The 21,324-nt window shown below is 37.8% G+C and overlaps 2 protein-coding genes across 2 annotated transcripts in view; both read right to left on the bottom strand.

Moving 5' to 3' along the window:
- The window catches only part of LOC115225911 (protein O-mannosyl-transferase TMTC3), a 355,782-nt gene that overhangs the window by 252,905 nt on the left and 81,553 nt on the right, over nucleotides 1–21,324 (bottom strand). The gene's annotated exons all lie outside the window — the stretch shown is intronic.
- LOC115225914 (acidic mammalian chitinase) lies at nucleotides 2,854–20,675 on the bottom strand. The gene is made up of 9 exons (XM_029796920.2): nucleotides 20,439–20,675; nucleotides 16,529–16,596; nucleotides 15,022–15,301; nucleotides 13,735–13,861; nucleotides 10,575–10,699; nucleotides 8,952–9,078; nucleotides 6,576–6,743; nucleotides 4,995–5,114; nucleotides 2,854–3,368 (listed from the first exon to the last, which is right to left on the bottom strand). Exons 2-9 carry the CDS (start codon nucleotides 16,584–16,586, stop codon nucleotides 3,234–3,236), a joined length of 1,140 nt encoding a protein of 379 aa, XP_029652780.1. The 5' UTR covers nucleotides 16,587–16,596; nucleotides 20,439–20,675; the 3' UTR covers nucleotides 2,854–3,233.

Below are 21,324 nucleotides of genomic sequence, written 5' to 3'. Positions count from 1 at the left end.
GGGGAGATATAGTTCTAACAGTATAGTTTGTTTTAACAGAACATCCATGTTTAAGTGGGCATTAATTTTTGATTATAGGCCCACCAAGTTAGCCTTGTTCCAGCAGATTATTTCACCCTTTGCTTGTCCAAAGCATTTTCATAAGTTTGTCCCAAATGTCCATTCCTGACACTTCCACAAATGTCAGACCAGCAACCACTTCAGACACTCTACACATCACACAAGTGTTCCTTCTAAATGCCAGGCACCTTGTAACATCTTACCAGCCCCAAATCTCCATACCTGAGAGTCTTAGTTACATATTGGATTGGACTGGATTGCTGGCAGAAACGTTAGCACGCCAGGCGAAATGCTTAGCGGTATTTTGTCCATCTGTATGTTCTGAGTTCAAATTCCGTCGAGGTCGACTTTGTCTTTCATCCTTTTGGGGTCGATTAAATAAATACCAGTTACACACTGGGGTCGATATAATCGGCTTAATCCGTTTGTCTGTCCTTGTTTGACTCCTCTGTGTGTAGCCCCTAGTGGGCAGTAAAGAAATAAGTTTAGTCTGTTGCAGGACAAAGGCCTCAGCATGTTCTCTCCATCAGAGAATAGCTTGAGATCAAACTAGCTTGATGAGCCTACCGTGCCACACAGCTTTGAAATGGCTTAGCAGAGGGATGCAATCTTCTATACTGTTATCCAGGAGTTGTGAAGTCAATTACATTGACCCCACTGCTCAACAGGTACTTATTTTACTGACCCTGAAAAGACAATAGGCAAAGTCGAACTCTGTTGAATTTAAGACAGACAAAACACTGTAAAACATTTCACCCACCATGCTAACAATTCTGCCAGCTTGCCACCGAATGCACATGTAATCAAGCAATATGCATGGCCCTAACAGAAACACATCTGACCACTGACAAGGCAGATGTTGAATGCATAATTGAAGGAGGTTGTATTTCAAACTGGTAGGAGAGAATGAACTCATAGTGAGATGTCGTGGCTGGAATCTTGTCACACTCAAACTCAGTTTGTGACACACTGACAACACACATTAAACAGATCATCAAATGGTAATATGCAATACACATTGGCCACTAGATGCCCTAAATCAGTGGGTCCAAAAGTGGGTAGTACTACCCTGCTGGGAGTAGTGGAAAGATCCAGGATGGTTTTGAAGAAAAATGGGGTAATAATGGGGTGGCCAAAAGGGGTCGATGGATGTAAAAATGGCAAAATAAGTTTTATTTGTGAAATACAGTTGTTTTGAAATTGATACAGAAAGTGGTCTATGTTTGTAGCGGCCTGGGTGCCAAGGGGCAATAGCCCGAACAAGTTTGGGAACCACTGCTCTAAGCCATGGGGACTCCTTTGAAGAGAGCTTCATAAAGACGGAAGAGGTGTTAACCAACCTAGATGACTTCCTGCACTTATTTCTTCTAGATTTCAACCTGAGGACCGTTTCCTTTCAAATGTGTTACTACATGAGCAAAGGTAGGCAGAGTCTCTGCTTGACCATATAAATATGCTATTCATTGAGCAAATAGTACTCTGTCCAGCAAGGAGTGAAAATGTCCTGGACAATGTTATGGCAACACCAAGGATTTTTTTGAATTTTGACTTAGTAGAACTAAAAATGTATGATGTGAGGAAAACTGCTAACAGGCAGTTTATTAGAAGCACCTAAAACCCTTCAAAATGGTGCCCTAGCATGGATGCAATAGAAGATAAAAGGCAAGAACGACCAAATTATTCTGACAGACATTTAAGAATTTGGAGGGCTGAGGGGGAATTTTTTCTCTATAGTCAAAGAAAACAACAGTTCTGTGGAAATGAAAAATTAGTTTCAAAAACAACAGCAGTAATAATAATGATAATTTCTTTATTTGTTTCAAAAATGTAATGTGAAAAAGAAAAACGTTCTCTCCTCTCGACTTTTCTTGCAAAGTTACTTGCAGGTACCACTTAAAAAGCATCCAGTCCACACTGTGAAATGGTTGGCATCTGGAAGGGCATCCAGCTGTAAAAAAAAACCATGCCAAAACTGACCTCACTTGTGCGAGTGCCACATAAAAAACACTCAGCCCCCTCCAAAACAGATACAGAAGCTTGGTGTAGGCTCCTGCTTGGTCAGCACCTGTCAAACTCTCCAATCCATGCCATCTTTTTAAAAGATGCGGATGATGATGTTTATATAAAATAACTTATGGAAAATACTAGTTTCAAATTTTGGCACAAAGCAAGAAATTTTGGAGGCAAGAGTAAGTCAATTACGTCAACCCCAGTGTTCATCACCGTCATTTAAGTCCATCTTCCATGCTTACAAGCCAGAGGACTGCACCAAGCTCCATTGTCTGTTTTAGCATGGTTGTCACAGCTGGACACCTTTCCTTATGCCAACCACTTTACTTGTGTGATAAGTGCTGATCTGGACTGGACAACAACACATACATACATACATACATACATTATATATACATAGTAATTAATAAATCGCACTGCAAGGGATTGGTGCTAGATGGGTCAAAACGATTGTAAGGATTTATACAGATTCTCATTTCATCTTCCATCTCTCTCATTGATTGATACACACACAAAAGGCTTCTGTTCACTACATCCACTCAGAAGGCCCTGGATGGCCCAGGGCTATAGCTGAAGATACCTGTTGAAGATGCCATGCAGTGGGAGTGAACTTAGAGCCATGTAGCTGCAAAGCAAACCTCTTACGACACAGCTGTGCCATATTTGAGAGAGATGTATTAATGAGACTCAAACAACATATCCTTCACTTCTTAGGAAATAACAACTTCGAATACCCTGGCTTTTGAAGTTTACTTTTGAACTATGTGGTTTCAGGCCGAGTTCCACTGTGTTGCTATTGATTTTAGTGACCCCCACCCCAGAAGGATGAAAGACAAAGAAGGATTGGGTAGGATTTGAACTTACAACTGAAAGACACATAATGAAATCCTGCAAGGCTATGTTTTTTAGGCTCCAGGGGCAGATCCGCAATCAAGATTGGTGGGGGGTAAAACCGAATGTTAGGATGAAAAGAGTAGGGGTGTGGTTGGACTTTGTAAACTTAAGGGCTAGAAAGTTGAGAGATTGAGAGGTGAGGAAAGAGGCACAATGAAGGATTATTGCAAGCATTTAAAATATTAGGGTCCATGTGAATAATAAAAACAGGTGGGGGCGAGGGAGGTTAGGAAACGAAAGTGGGCAGGCAGGGACGTGGGATGTGAGCCTTACAGCCGGAACTTGTTAATAATCTTCAGGAGTGGGTTCTTTGTCTTGCCCCCATCACAAACACCCAAGTAATCATCATAGTTCATTGAGTACACCATAATACCCGGATAACCATGGCTCTTGATCCAGTTCACCTGGAAGAGAAAAGGAAATGTGATGGCTGAATGGAAAAGATGTTGAGTATTGAACGACCAGTCTGGGGTTCATCTTAGGTTCAAATCCCCTGGAAGAAGTGTTGCATTGTATATTTAAGCTATACATTATCTCCCAGAAGGGAGAAAGCTAATAAGATTACAGACACAAGCCATTAATGGAACTGTCAAATTCTTGTAAACATTTCCAAAGGTTTAGCATTTAAGTACATATGTCCATGCCTAAACATGTAACTATAAGCAAGACAATAGAGACATAAAATGAAACCTATAACTCTACACAAGCACAGAGTCAAAGTATTGCACACATACACACGCAAATGCAAAAATACTCTGTTGATGTTATTTAAATTTTCAATGAAGGAGATTCGGGTCTTAGGTTTGACACTGGCTCTTTCTCTATTGACGAGGAATCTAGAAATATAACTGAATACATTCATTCATACATACATGCACATATCGCTATATATGTGTGGGAGACATCATCCACATCATCAGCAGCTGACCCAAAACATCTACAAGATACTACTTGCCTCTGAGCCATGATACAGTTGCAAAGACTATCTACAGGAAGGTTTGCTCTGACACCAAAGGCATGTCAGGACCAGCATGTATTCATACCTTTAAAAACAGAAACTCAGTGCAAACATAACAAATCTGATATTGTTGTGTGGGACAGGGAACTCACCGTTGTAGAGGTCAGTTGCCCAATGGATGTGAATGTCTGATCGAAAGTCCAGGAAGAAGGAACTTTTAGCTCCTGCACATTGACTAGAAATTTTCATTTGTACTTCTCAACACAGGTGCATTAGGCAATGTACCTACAGATTTACTCAAAAATCTAGAAATTCTAAGTGTCTCATTGAAAGAGCAACAGAAACTGATAGCTATTCTCCAAATCCAATCTATTAGTGGCACAATGAAGATCTGTAAGACATTCCAAAGATTCTTCACCGGAGATTCTTATTTGAATAGATGCACTCACTCAAGTGTATGCATTGACAGTTCAACTAACTTACCAACTCCACTCCATATTTACAGACACAGGGGACTCCTTCAACTCAAAATGTCTTGTCACTTTATTAGCGACTGGCTTGGACTCTCTCAAGAAGAATTTAAATTAAAGTGAAAGAAAAAGTGTACATGGGGTATTTGATTGGATGCTCGATGAGATCTGAGCCATTTATGTGGAAACCTGGCAGATACTGACCAGCACAAATAATTTTCACATCAACACACACACACGTTTATGAGGGGAGGGGCTGCAAAGTTCCTGGCTTTCGATAAAAGAAAATAGAGGAGGATCAGTTAATTATGATTTTATTCAATATATTCCCCTCTCAGATTCACACATTTATTGCAGGAGTCCTTCAGTTTTTCTTAGTCATGTAAAAGAACTCAGAAGGTTGGGCCTCCAGCTAGGCCTTTCATGATAAAGACGTTTACAAACTCATAAGTGAATGTGAGAATTACTCAGAAGCAATTCAAACTCTGGGGAGACTCTACGTGAAACCTTTTAAACTTTGATATTTGAGTTTGGGTTTATAACACCCTTAAAGCCAGGAACTTTTCAGCAGCCCCTTGTATAAGCAAGAAAATTGCTGTTACCTTTATACTAAGGCTCTCTTCATCTTCATAACTAATCCATAGATGATCCTTGTACATGTAAGGGACCTGACACTGTTCATAGAACACCCTGGTGAAGTTTGATTGGAGATATTTGCACACCTGTGGAGTAGAAAGAGGTGGAGGGGAGAGAAATTCAGAGATGGGTGTTGTTTTAACCCCAGGTCACATAGGATCAAAGATATTCCAACTCTATCATCTGAGAACAACAACAAGTAGGATAATATTAGGTAATATAGTCCAAGATACACTATGCCTTAACAAAAGATAAGGATGGTCAAGGCTAGAACATCTTTGATCATAGCTCTCTGCACAGTCAAAGCTTACCTGGGCTAAACAACAACAACAACAGCAACAGTAGCAACCACCACCACCACCACCATCATCCTAGTACTTGACTTGTACCTAATTTATCAACCCTGAAAGGATGAAAAGCAAAGTCAACCCGGGCAGAATTTGAACTCAGAACGTAATGGTAATAGTGATGATAGGCGGTGAGCTGGGCGAAATGCTTAGCGGTATTCGTCAGCCGCTACGTTCTGAGTTCAAATTCCGTCGAGGTCGACTTTGCCTTTCATCCTTTTGGGGTCGATAAATTAAGTACTAGTTACGCACTGGGGTTGATGTAATCGACTTAATCCGTTTGTCCTCTCTGTGTTTAGCCCCTTGTGGGTAGTAAAGAAATAGGTAATAGTGATGATAATGATGGCAGTGATGATGAAAATGAGGTGATGATTGCAATGATGATGATGGTGATGGTGGTGGTGGTGATGGTGATGATAATGGTGATGATAGCGGTGGTGCCAGTGACAACAATGCTCCTCTTAAAGTCCTTAATCTTAGTTTAGCTCAGTCATGAGCTCTAGGGCTCATAAGGCTGGAGTCGAACCTGGTTTCCATAGAATATAAGTGATTGAGATCATAATCCTCCCCTGGATGGGATTCCAGCCATTCACAGGGTTAACTTCTCAGTTAATACTGGAACTTGTTTTACAGCCGAGTGGACTGGAGCAATGTGAAACGAAGGGTTTTGTTCAAGAACACAACACACCACCTGACCTAGGAACTGAAACCATAGCTGTAAGGTTGTGAGTGCAACACCCTAACCACTAGGTCATTGAACTTTATCAAGTCCTTAAACAAAGAGCAGAAATTGTCAAGTGAGGAATCCTAACAAAGAAAATGGTGGGAATGGTAGTAGTAATGGTAATGATGATGATGATGGTGACTGTTGATAATGGTGACTGATGATGATGGTGACTGATGATGATGATGGTGACTGATGCTGATGGTGACTGATGCTGATGGTGACTGATGATGATGGTGACTGATGATGATGGTGACTGATGATGATGATCGTGACTGATAATGGTAACTGATGATGATGGTGACTGATGATTATGGTGACTGACAATGATGGTAACTGATGATGATGGTGATTGATGATGATGTGACTGGTGATGATAATGTTGGTGAGTGATGATCTCAATGCTAATCTATTGTCAGAGAGAGAGAGAGAGAGAGAGAGAGAATGTTCAGAAAAAGCAAGAAGGCAACCCTTACTTGTGGATAAGTGACAAAGCCGCCATTTTCACCTCGTCCATAACTGAGAGCATGGACCCCATGCGAACCCTTAAACACCAGCTTGTAGCTGTGGCCATACAAAGGAATTCCAACCACAACTTTAGACTTTGGCATCCCCTTCAGAATCCAGTAGTTAGCGGAGAAAACCTGAAAACAGATATATAACTCTTAACTTTTAGTTGTTTCAGACAGAAGACTGTGGCCATGCTGGAGCATCGCCTTGAAGAATTTTTAGTTCAATAAATTGACCCCAGTACTTATTCTTTTAAAGCCTGGTATTTATTCTATCAGTCTTTTTGTCAAACCGCTAAGTTATTGGGACATACACACACCCACACTAGTTGTCAAGCAGAGGTGGAGGACAAACACAAACAAAAAGACACACACACACACATAATATACACACACACATATATATATATATATATATATATATATATATATATATATATATATATATATATATGTATATATATATATATACGGAACAAATAATTCATGAGAAATAATAATAGAATCAATGAAGATATCATTGATTCTATTATTATCTAGTGTAATAATTTAAATGCAACCCCCCCCCCAAGCATTAAGTAGCTGAAAGATTTAAATTAATCAAAGGACATACTGAGTATGTCTACCTGCTGGAAATAACAGTCAAAACTCTTATTTCTAGCAAATAGACATACTTAATATATCTTTGATTAATTTTAATGTTCCATTTATATATATATCTATATATATACATACACATACACACACACATATATATATATATATATATATATATATATATATATATATATATATATATATATACATATATGTGTGTGTGTATGTGTATGTATATATATAGATATATATATATAAATGGAACATTAAAATATGAAGATGAAGAGAGCCTTAGTATAAAGGTAACAGCAATTTTCTTGCTTGTACAAGGGGCTGCTGAAAAGTTCCTGGCTTTAAGGGTGTTATAAACCCAAACTCAAATATCAAAGTTTAAAAGGTTTCACGTAGAGTCTCCCCAGAGTTTGAATTGCTTCTGAGTAATTCTCACATTCACTTATGAGTTTGTAAACGTCTTTATCATGAAAGGCCTAGCTGGAGGCCCAACCTTCTGAGTTCTTTTACATGACTAAGAAAAACTGAAGGACTCCTGCAATAAATGTGTGAATCTGAGAGGGGAATATATTGAATAAAATCATAATTAACTGATCCTCCTCTATTTTCTTTTATCGAAAGCCAGGAACTTTGCAGCCCCTCCCCTCATAAACGTGTGTGTGTGTTGATGTGAAAATTATATATATATTTTTATAGTTAGTTATTGTATATTCTATTAGGGAACTTGGCAGAGTACAGTATAAAGCTCGCCCACCATCAGAATCGTCCACCAATGCTATCCGGTAGCATTATTATATACTTCCACATATATGTTTGGATATTCATTGTGTGTGATTATAAAACTGAAGAAATTGGAGTCACCAAGAAGGAGTACGGTTGGACAGTTATTTTTTAATCACTACAATTGTTTCCATACAACATGGTTCTCAAAAAACACAGGTATTTGGTTACACAACTGTTTGTTTGCATAATGAGATCCAGTTGTGTTTCCTCAGGTGATATTCAAGTGTTGTCGCCATTAGTTTTAAAATCTTTGACTTCAAGGCCATCCCATCCATCTGTCTTCTTTTGAAGTTTGTAGCAGTTGGTAGATTCATGTTGTTTGTTGGCAGAGTGTGTTTGTTGGACTGCCTGACTGGCTCCCATGTTGGTGGCATGTAAAAATCACCCACTACACTCTCAGCGAAGTTGGCATTTGGAAGGGCATCCAGCTGTAGAACTTCTCAGATCAGATTGGAGCCTGGTGCAGCCTTCTGGCTTGCCAGTCCTCAGTCAAACTGTCCAACCCATGCCAGCATGGAAAGCAGACGTTAAACGATGATGATGATGATGATGACTCAGTTATTCTTATATTTCTGCATTCTAGAAGTAACTAAAATAAAAGGATTCCAAATAAGGATGAAATGATATCATAAATGGCTACTATGATGATAATAATAATAATAATAATAATGATAAAAGAATTATATGCAATAAGGTGTATGTTCTTCTGTCTCTTTTTCACTCTTTGAGAAAAAAAAAATTTCTTCACCAAAGATAAACGATGGACATGTTTAGAAATGGTTATCTTCCTCTGAGCTTAAATCTCTTTTCCCCTCTGACTCTATTGCAGTATTTACAGATTCCTGTAAGACCACCGTGTGAAATAAAAAGGTTATTCATTGAATGATATAACTAATTAAATAGAGAATTATAAATAGAAAAAAAGACTAATGAAGGGTAATTGAGACTTACAATGGACCGGTTGCCATAGATGGAATCATGCTTTTCAGGGTAGAGTGGACTGTTAAATCCTGTGAAGGGATCGTAGTAAGCAAAAGCATGGTAGTCGTAACACATCAGGTTGATGAAGTCCAGTACTCTGTTCAGAGGTAAGTTAGATGAGAGGGAAATGTTAAGAGAATGTTAAGAGAGCAAGGAAAGGCCAGGGAGGTGAGGTGAAAACAAAGTGAATGTCATTAAATACAAATACTCAAATGCCTTTAAAATATCATTAAATGCAATATGCAAATGGCCTTAAAATATCATTCAATACAAATATTTAAAGGCCATTAAAATGCATTAAAAATACAAACATGCAACTATCTTTGAAATGTCATTAAAATATTAAATACAAATATTTAAATGCCATTAAAAATAGCATTAAAATCACATGGTTCTAGGCTCAGTCCCACTGCTTGGCACCTTGGGCAAGTGTCTTCTACTATAGCCTCAGGCTGATCAAAGCCTTGTGAGTGGATTTTGCAGATGGAAACTGAAAGAAGCCCGTCATATCTGTATGTGTATGTCTGTGTCTCTTTCTATCTGTGTTTGTCTTTCACCACCACTTGACAACTGGTGTTAGCTTGTTTATGTCCTCATAACTAAGCAGTGTGGCAAAACGTGACTGATAAAATAAGTACCAGGCTTTAAAAAAAAGCACTGGGGTCGATTCATTTGATTAAAAGTATTTGAAGATGGTGCCCCAGCATGGCCACATTCTAAATGCTTAAAACAGTTAAATGGTTATCAACATTGTTTCAACCCCCCTTTAGCATTCACATTACTCTGGCAAATGTTCTGCTCGTTTATTCACACTGTTTTTAATTAATCCTGCATTATTTTGTAGCTTTGAGATTTCAATGATGTGAATGTTTATCTTTAGAATGACATTGTAGGGTAGGTGTGAGAGGTCTGATTTGTCCAGTTTAAATGTAAAACAGGAGGCATATTTGAGCTAGATATGGCTGGTTTCAATACTAAAGGGTTAAATTATTGCCTGGTTTTAACACAACTCCTTGGACCTTGGATGTTTTCAGAAGAGACTTCACTCTGTTGCAAGCTTCTTGATCTTGGTCCCCAGTCTGAGGATAATTTTCTCTTCTCTCTGTCCCTTTGCCCCCTAAGAGTCTCAGAGATTCTATGATAGCTTTCTTCTTAGACAAAAACATACAGAACGATGAAAGGGGAAAAAATACATCCATTTCTATGGCACCGAAGCATTCTTCATGGTGCCAACACAGTCTTGACATTTTATCAGTTGGATGCTGGGATTACATACATATATAAAGGACACATACAACTATAAAGGACACATACAAATATAAAGGACACATACACATATAAAGGACACATACAACTATAAAGGACACTTACAAATATAAAGGATGCATACAACTATAAAGGACACATGCAGACATAAAGAAGACATGCAGCTACACAGGACAGATACAGATGTAAAAGACATATACAGATATATAGCACATACACATAAAGGACACATACAGACATAAAGGCCATTTACAGATATAAACAACATGGTCAGAACATTTATAGGACATACACATAAAGGAGATGAACAAATATGGAATTACTTACTTAGCAAGAATAGGGACTTCATAAGAGGCATCAGTTATCTCCTTTGTGGAAACGACAGCTGCAGTCAGCATCAAGCGTGGTCTGTTGGTAAGGGCAGCTTCTTGTTGAAACAATGCATAGAGTTCCTGTAAGATGAAGTGAAAGACAAACTTTGATATACATCTCCCACACATATACATACCTCTATATTTTTTATGTATGTGTGAGTATGTGTGTATGAAAGCCAGAGTAGTAACAAAGGTAAATGTATATATATATATATATCATATGATCGATCTGGCTAACGAATGTTGTTATACATCGCTAGTCACAATGCAATTTGCATTGTTTTAGCTTTTGAATGATGCCACCTTATAGGCTAGGCAAGCAGGCCAATATTCCCCCAAACTGGAAAGTGAGGTCTTTGCAGTGTTACTCATTTACAGCTGAGTGGACTGGAGCAATGTGGAATGAAGTGTTTTACACAAGAACACAAAACATTGCCCAGCCCAGGAATTGAACCCACAATTGCTAGATTGTGAGTGCAACACCTTAACAATTAGGTGATATACCTGTCCGACCCATGGTAGCATGGAAGGCAGACTTTAAACAATGATGATGATGATATATATATATATAAATGAATAAATAACAACAGATGGATAATGTGTCATTTCACTACAGCTGTTTCCAACTAATTTTTAAATTATTAATTAATGGAGACATTACATCATTAGAAAAAACTGTTTTCATTGTGTCAATACATGAACCACAACATTCAAACTCTAACAGGTTGTTCATCTTGACCAGCAAGAGTCACAAAAATCATGAAGCTGCCCACCCCATTGAATTCCGAATGGTTTTGAATGTTGTGGTTCATGTATTCACACAATGAAAACAGTTTTTTCTAATGATGTAATGTCTTCATTAACCAATTAATTAAAAATTAGTTGGAAACAGTTGTAGTGAATTGACATATGCATCTGTTGCTATTTATTTATCATTCACCTTCCTCAGAACCTGCCCCTTGCATAGATCCGAAGTATATTATGGACTGTACATTTAGTACAATGTGTTTCTTGATTAGCCTCAGGGCTAATTTCATATTGAACTGCCAACTCTATACATTAACACTATATGTACATCTCAGTCCACTTGACTTCCAGCAATTAACAATTGTAATTTGAAGTTGAATGGTTAGCAGGAAGATGTCCAAAAATTATTGTGCAAAATATTCTGAGAAAAGACACACACACAGATGTCTCTGTGCTAACTTGAGATACTACAAATAGCAGCCAAATCTCTCTTAAAACACTCTTTTATCAAAAGAAAGACATAGATTTACAGTATTTCAGGAAGAAAAACAAAACAGAACTATGCTATGGGTCTGCTGTAATCAAAACACAGACAAACACTCTTTACATTAAAAGATTATCTATTAAATAATAATAATAATAATAAAGTTCATGGTGTATCTTTGAAGTTTCATTCCCTGGTAAAACTCTGTATTTTAAACATTTTCTTCTCTAAGACGTAAAGCTTGTTCAGGCAGAGTTGCCTCCCTTTGTTAAGAAACCTCAAAATTGTGCAAACCCCACCTCAACCTTTTTTTGAGGTTACTTTTGTAGTAAAAGAGTTTGGTAGCTGAAAGATCAGTTTAAGGTAAACAGAGGATAGAGAGTATCCAATTTTTCCGAAGAAATTTAAAGACTGCATAAATAAATTTAAAAAATTGGATATTCTCAAATCTCTGTTTTCCTGAAACTGATTCAGTATTTCTCGTCTACCAAAAAGCCAACAGACTCCTTAGAGACAACTGCATTGTCCAGCATCACAAAGTACACAGAATAGGTAAACAACCAACTGAAAGTACATAAACTCCTGTACGCTAACCAGCATTATCAATTGGTAGAAGTTCATATTGGTACCGGCTTGGATTATATATCCCCATCAACCAAAATTTGGAAAATTTTGGAAACTTGATTATATATATGTGTGTGTGTGTGTGTACATGTTTTTGTGTCTGTGTTTGTTCTCTCACCACTGATTGACAACCGGTGTTGGTGTGTTTACATCCCTGTAACTTAACAGTTCAGTAAAAGATACTGATAGAACGAGTACAAGGCTTAAAAAAAGTGCTGGGGTTGATTCATTCAAGGCGATGCCCCAGTATGGCCGCAACAAGTAAAATATAAAAGATAATACACAAATAAAAATAAAGGTTGGACAGTTCGAGAATAGGACAAGACGTGTCTGAGTCATGCAAGGAAAATGTCCGAAAGGACTGGGACCGGAAAGTGGAGACGGAAAGAGAGAATGAAAGGTGAAGAAACGAACTGACTGTTGGAAGCAGAACCTGTGAGAAGGGAGACTGAATGAATGAATGGCCAAGCGAAGAAAGGAAGAGGACAGAGAGAGGAGAATGGGTCACATGGGAGTGGGAGGGGAAAGAGAGAGATAGAGAGAGAGAAAGAGAAGATATATATATGATGATGATGAGGTTCAGTCCCACTGCATGGCACTGTGGTCAAGTGTCTTCTATTAAAGCCTTGAGCCTAGTAGTATATATTTACCTGAGACATCAACACTGATACCTTGCACCATCATCATCATCATCTAATGTCCACTTTTCAATGCTTGCATGGGTCAGCTGGGATTTGTTTAGGCATATTTTTAGACTGGATGCCCTTCCTGTCACCAACCTTCACCTGTTTCCAAGCAAAATAACATTTTTCCATGTCCAGACATATTTCTCATGGAAGACAGATGAAATGAACCTTGCTGTTATGGAGATGATGCATGTCTTTTATGTATATGACCAATATATGTCCTATGTTGTTCAAATCTATAAATGGCCTATATGTCTGTATTTGTCCTCTATGTGTACATGCTATATATCCATATATGACTTTTACATCTGTAGCTGTCCTTTATAACTGTATGTGTGTGTGTGTCCTTTATATATTTGTATATAACCTTTATATATCTATATGTGTCCTTTACATACTGCACGCATCTTTTATATATAGACACTTTCTTGACAATACCAAATATGCCGGCAATCAGCAAATGGCCAGCTGGGGCACTATTACTCCTGATGTTATTGCTGACAAAATATGGATATCAAAAACCGAATATAACAGATTAAATACTTGTAAAGTTTTGAAGCAAAGTTAATTACCATCAATAAAAGACTGAAGGAATGTTTCTGATACTTGGGTAAACCATTCCAAGCAGGGAATTCGAAATCAAGATCCAACCCATCAAAACCATATTTCCTGAGAATGGGCAAAGAACTGTTGGCAAATCTGGAATAAGAAGAATTGAAAATTATTTTAAAAAATGGTTATATGGTGAAGAGGCTTGCTTTGCAACCACATGGCTCAAGGTTCAGTTCTGCACAGTACCTTGGACAAGTGTCTTTTATTATAGCTCCTGGCTGACCACAACCATCATCATCACTGCCACCACCACCACCACCACCACCACCACCACCACCACCATAACCACTACCACCACCAGCATCACTGCTTCATCATTTTTAATGTGCAGTTTTCCATGCTCAATGGATCAGATGCAGTTTGTTGAGGTAGGATGTATTTCCTGTTGCCAAGCCTGATCTTTTACCATTTAAGCTAATATTTCTCATGATCAGACATGTCTTCAGGGAAGACTCAAAACAGGAACAAAAATCACTGCTTGTACGACAGTCCCCCTCGTTTATAACTATCATGCAGAACTAAGTTCAGCAAACAATAATACACACACACACACATGCACACCATGCATACACATATCACACATACATACATATATACAAACATATATATGGTCTGACATGGAGGCTATGAATTTGACCCTCAGGTCACACTGGTTTGATGAGTCTATTCTGCTACACTGGCTCAACATGGCTTGGCAGAGGGGTGCAGTTTTTAATACACTTACTCAGGCTTAGTTAAGCTAATATCAGTCATCCCTGGTGCTCAACTGGTACCTATTTTACTGACACCTGAAAGGATGAAAGGCAAAGACAGCCTAGAGGGAATTTGAACTTAGAACGTACAAGAGTAAACATGGTGGTGCTCCAGCATGACCACAGATGCATGGCTGAAACAAGTAAGAGTAAAAGAGTACACATACACACAAACAACCAAAAAATATGGTAATATATTGAAACTCTTTTGTTTTTTTGTTTTGAAGTCTGTGATGTGTTGTGTTGACAAACTTGCACTAAAAGTTCCTGTATTTTTAATAAAAACTTCTTAGTTACTATGGTGACAACACCACCTATCTATCTATCTTTTGCACACACACACATTCTCTCTCTCTATCTCACTGTATTTCTCTCTCAACAGCAACAACTTTTTCTCTTCCTCTCCCCCACATATGTTTTGTGATGGACAGACGGAGATCAGCTTCTCTTTTATAATATAATTGATTAATCCATATACTCTAAGATGCACTGTACCTGGATCGATTCTGACTTGTGGCAAGAACCCCATTGAAATTTCCTCCATTGCATAATAAAACTTTCAGCTGTGGGTTAAGTTTTTTCATTAAAGGAATTTTCTCATAGTACACCTGTGGATCAGTTGGTTTTTGGGGTTTGATCTGTCCATCAATTATACTGGATCCAATTAAGATCAAATGAGTACATAAGGTAGGGTCGAGACCGGGTGGCAAAGGGGTAGAGTAATTTGAAAGACCGGTTGCATAATAACAGACAATTTTCTCGGACGATGCTGTGTCTGAAATGAAACCAAAAGGTAGAACAGGTGGTAAACGGGTCAATAAACAATACGGAGGGAGGAAGAGGGGGAGTAAATTCTCAAGGTATTGGTCGCTCTCTGATAGGTTCACGGTCAAACAGTTGGGAACTTCAGTATTCTTGGTCCCTTGAACCATATTGTTGCTATCAGGGTGGAGACTGCTGTCCTCAAGTGCAAGCCCCATCAGTCAGGGTGGCTGTTCCAGTGCATCTCCCTTACTATCCTCCAGGGCATCGCCTTTTCCATTTTGTCTGCTGGTGCCATGAAAAATGTTTGTATATTGTGAGAAGCAAAATTCTGTGTTCATTTTATTTTATAAATGTATTTTATATAATTAATTTGCGTAAAGCACCTTTTGAGCGTTGGGCATCACGGAGGCAATATGGCCAATGCTGGTGTCACAAAACTAGCAGTTTTACTGGTGTCATGTTAAAAAGCACCTTTTGAGCGTTGGGCCCCACAGAGGCAATGACAAGTGACTGAGACCTTTGGCAATATGCTGTGCTTGAGAAGAAGACCCAACAAGTCGAGTGGAATCATAGTTGTGGCAGATACTGGTGTCACGCAACTGGCACCTGTGCCAGTGACATGTAAAAGCCCCCATTACACTCTCGGAGTGGTTGGCAGTAGGAAGGGCATCCAGCTGTAGAAACCATGCCAAATCAGACTGGTATAGCCCCTCAGCTTACCAGCCCAGGTCAAACCATGCCAGCATGGACAACAGATATTAAATGATGATGACGATAATCATCATCATCATCATCATCATCATCATCATGTAGCATATATGGAATGAACTGGAAACAGTTAGGCAGGGAGTACTGACAAGTCAGGATGGCTCAGTGGTCAGTTAGTATGAAATGGCAGACAGTATAATACCTGAGCTACTGGCATGGTTGAATGACCACTATAACTCAGTGGTCAGACTGGTTATGTATATTGATCTAATCTATGCTTTTCTCTACCTAGGATTACTTTTTTTTCCACTGTGTCCTCTCTTTTAAGACAGCAGGGTGTTATTGATGGAGATTTGACAGCTATTTCTAGCAGGTCAATCTTACATCTGTTCAATCAGAGCTGCTTGGAGGTTAAAGGAAAACAAAAGTAACTGGAAATAATCAGAAATTGATGAGGTGGATTAAAAGATAATGTAGATATGGAAAACAGGAAGGATAAGGTTGATAAACAGATTAGTCATAAACTTACCAGCATTAACAGAACTTAGGCAAACGACGGCCAAAATAAATATCACAGTTCGCAACATTGTTGAAATACTGCAACAGAAAAGAAATTTAGTAACTGAATAAATTATATAGAAAGAAAAGAGAAAATGGAGATAACAGTGATGAACAACAATTCATTTGCATCCATTATTATTTATTAATAATTTACAAAAAGACTGCATTCCATCTTACAGCTGTTTCTGCTGCCGATGTTCTTTAGAATTACCATTATGATACAAAGAGAATATTTATCATAGTTGGTAATAAAACTGATTTGAATCATGGAGCTTCATCAGAGTTGTAAATAAATAAATAAAAAGAAGAGACAAGAAAAGAAGAAGAAGGAAAGGTTGAATATGGTGAGAGTAATGTGATGCTGTATGTAGAGAGAAGTTGGGCATAAGAAGAATTATATGCAGAGTGCAAGAAAGGAGACTGAGCTGGTTTGGTCGTGTGATGCGGATGGATGAGATCAGCTGCATGAAGAAGTGTCAGTCACTTAAAGTGTAGGGAAGTTGTGAAAGTGGGAGACTCAGGAAGACATGGGATGAAATATTGAATGCTGATCTCAAAATGTTGAACCTTACAAAGGAGATGACAAAGGACTGAGATATGTGGTGCTTTGCTGTACTTGACACGACCACCACAACAGAACTGAGATCCTAAAATCAGGGTGCCAAGTAGAAGTGGGTGCTGGTGCTATGTAAAAAGCATCCAGTACACTCTGTGGAGTCGTTTGTGTTAAGCAGGGCTTCCTGCCATAGAAGCCAAGCCCTAACAGACTATGGGACCTGGTATGGCCCTTGGCATTGTCATTTATATGATAAAGATGATGATACACATATATAGATTCAAGAAAGAAGTATAAAGAAGTACTGATTATTTTTAAAATGGGTGGAATTTGCAGAAGAGGGAGACCTAGGAAGAGGAAGGGATGAAGTAGTGGAGACTGATCTCAAGATATTGAGCATCACAGAAGAAATGACACTGGATCGAGATATTTGGTGATTCTTGAGAAGACCCATCCACTCCAGCAAAATCGAGTTCTTACATTATGATCCATGTACCCCAAGGATATGCCCTGACACTTGCCACCATCTCTCTCTCTGACCCTACCATACTGTGTAGTCGACAAACTAAAAGAAAACAAAAACAATCAATGCGCATGCGCGAAATTAGTGACAATTAACCCCCGTCACTACGTTTATAGGTGTGTATGTGTGTTGGTTTGTTTTCGTTCCCATAGCTTAGCAGTCCAGCGAAAGACTGATGGATTAATTACCAGGCTTAGAATATCAGTATTCAAGGCGTTGCCCCAACATGACCGCAGTGCAATGACTAAAACGAGCAAAAGATATGTAGTAAGATATATGCACGGATCTATGTTTACGTTTCTGTGTGTTTGAAAGGTAGATACAGAAAGTAAACAGTATACAACTGTGTGTGCGTGTGTTTCTATAACTGTGTGTGTATGTGTCTTTGTGTTTGTCCCCCACCACAGCTTAACAAATGGTGTTGGTGTGTTTGCGTCCCCGTAGTTTAGCGGTTGGGTCAAGGAAACCGCTAAAATAAGAAAAAAAATCCTGGGGTCGATTTATTCAACTAAAACACTTCAAGGCAGTGCCCCAGCCTGGCCGCAGTCAAATGATTGAAACAAGCAAAATATATAACACATATATAATCAGTGTGAACACATAAAAACATACAACATATAATTTACGATTGCAAAAGGACATTTCATTTGAAAGGCAGAAATCAAAGCCAAATTATTTAGAGGTTGATGAAATAAAATAATTGATATTTAGAGATTAATCTTGTTGGGTTCATAAAGGAAGGAAAATGCAAAGTAAAATAAATATTAAACCTTAAAACAGAATCGATGTATGAACCGATTGTTTTAATCTCTTTGTCCTGGACAATGTCGGAAGGAAACAGTAAATATTTTCGTGTTGTGTCTGTTTGTGAAGTGATTACATCTGAAGTCGAACGACGCCTGATTAAATTTACACTGAATCAACAAAGGAAGTGACTCAGCTGCTAAAATAATTACGTTTTAACGAGATAATGAGCGCAGCTGATTGCGGACACACTTGATAAACAGAACTAAATGTAAAATGTTGATGTCATACGAATTTATAAATTATCGATAGAACGTGGAATGGTTCTTTCTTTGGGATTGGATCTCGAAGAACAAAGCTATAGGGGTGGGGCAAAACGAGCAACTTCCGAAATTAAAAAAATTTCTCCCTATTTATTTGAAATGATTATATTGCAAGCATTGCATCATTATTTAGTAGTGTTACTTGATCTTTGGGAATAAAAATTGGTCAGCATAGTTGTTGCTGTTGTTGAAGTTGAGAGTCCGAAGCATAGTCAGGTCCTCTTTTTCAAGAAATCTTCCCTAAACTTTGACCCCGATTGTAATTGAGGTTGCTAATAAAATATCTTCATAATTGTTGGTGTTTAACAACCAATATATCGAAAGATCATCCAATATTCTTTCCCCTGTTGGACTGCAATCCATTTTTTCCAAAACTAATGTCTCGTTTGGTCATTTTTAAGTTTCAAAAAATGACCAGAACTTGTGCTCAAGAAAGGTTGTGGGTTTAGTTTGAGTCACAAAATCAGCCCCCTTTTAAAATCTGAAAATATGTCACATTAAACATATTCATTTCTTATTCATTTGAACCAAAGAATTTATTGAGAAAAATTTGACGAAAAAGTTAGAGACGTTTAAAAATCGAAACATTTTCTATTTTTAAGTCAAAATAAACTTTTGCTGGCTGTAGCGAACGGTGTCAACTTTAAGGTTGTACCCTGTCTAAGGTTGTACCCTTTCTAACCTGTTCATTCTAGGTTTCTAAATAAAGAGAAATACCTTATGAAGTCATGTTTTTATTTATTTATTTTTCGTTATATTACTGTATTTGTCTGTATATGTTTGGGTAAATTTGTACAAGTGCACTCACATTAGCAACTATTTGCGATAACGGCGGGTCCTCTATCGCAAATAGCTGTTACGTGGTAGCAGGGTTTGTGAGAAATAGCAGCCAAATCTTTCCTTTTGTGGGTTCCGGAAAACTTCGAGGTCCATAACCACCCTCCCCCTTTCTTGCGACGGGTTTGGCGGTTAGATACGTTGAATGCAGGCGAAAAAACCGAGGTTTTTCTTTTTTTCCTCCTGATCTTACTGACAAACGTGCACTACACTCATTGCGAGTGCACCACTAGTATAAATTCATACGAAGCACTTTCTTATATTGTGCCTAGATTTATTACACTTTTTATTTTTTAGGGATAACACTCTTTTTAAATTCTAATTGATATAAGCACAGGTAATGGACGATTTATAAAGTTGGCAACAAAATCGAAACATGTACAGAGAAATTGCGTGCAGGCGAGAAGACGCAACACGGCGAGTCATATGTTGCTATGGTAACTAGCTGTTAATGCCTTGCTGTCTGTTGATTGGCTAAAATTACACAAATTTTCCAACTTTAATTCCAAATAACATCAAATTCTTTAATTTACGAGATAAAGTTGAGTGTAATCAAAATTCCGAACTCCATCCTTAGCCCAAATTTGGAAACAACCTGAGCAAAATGAAAGGAGGCTGATTTTGTGACACAAACTAACAAGATCCAAAAATGTTTACGCCTCTCCATCAAGACATGATGGTCCTGGCTGGAATACCGTCTACCATATGTCTGATTGATTAGGCCAGCCAAAGAAAATAACTCCGCCAAAATAGACAGTGACCTTCATTGTAAACATGACGATCGGCTGCTAGGAGAGACACCTAAATTTATTGGAAGTTACCTTTTAAATCGGAAAAAATACACCCAGAAGAGGGTAGAATAATAAATGATAATTAAAAATAATAATTTACATACCTCAGATGACAGAATAATGCTGTTATTTAGGATCTCCGTAGTATTAAACACTTACCGATTACTTAGACATTACATAACATCATCTAAGAATAGCTGACACCAGTTCTATGTAATTGTATGGAACTATTATGACTGCATGTCACATGTGAAGCGATTTTTGCTTCTGTATTGGACTAAATTGTGACCCATATTTACAAAGCTACCGTTTGGTCTTAGATGGGACCTTATAAAAATGACGGGGTAAACCTACACAAGTGGGCCCCTTCGATTTCGTTTCTTTATAACTGTCAGAAAAATGTTTTTTTTTATTTTAATGAAATTTTCTACTAAGCTACTGTAGATGACGATTATATCGGAATTTAATCTGGAAAACGAAAGAAAAGAAATTAGTACATACACACATCACATATTTTTTTTACAAAATTTCCAGTTTCGTTTTATAATTATATGCGATGTGTGTCATTATGTATGTATGCACAGCCAATATTTCTTTTTTATTTTTACATTAAATTCCAATATAATCACCGCCTGAAAGATATTTGGAGAAAATCTCACAAATATCAGTTTTCCGGAAAGTTATTTAGAAAATAATTTATTAGGAGGAATGAGTTGGGGGCACAGCTGTGTTTCAAAGTTTGATTTACATCCTTTAAATTTAAGTAATTAGGAAAGCTTCCTTATTAATTATCCAGGAAGAGAAAGAAATTTTTACTGGTATAGTGATACTAATTAAGTTGTTAATTGATTTACAAACTAAGTAATTAACTTTCTGGAAATTCATCCTCTGCAAGTTTGTGTGTGTGTATCGTCATCATCATCATGATGGTGTCTGCCTGTCTGTCTGTCTATCTACCTATGTACCTATCTATCTATCTATCTATCTATC

Source organism: Octopus sinensis, linkage group LG28, assembly GCF_006345805.1.
Source record: "Octopus sinensis linkage group LG28, ASM634580v1, whole genome shotgun sequence".
In the NCBI taxonomy this organism is placed as follows: Eukaryota; Metazoa; Mollusca; class Cephalopoda; order Octopoda; family Octopodidae; genus Octopus; species Octopus sinensis.
Note: the sequence above shows the minus strand (reverse complement) of the source record. Positions and strands in the feature narration are given on the sequence as shown.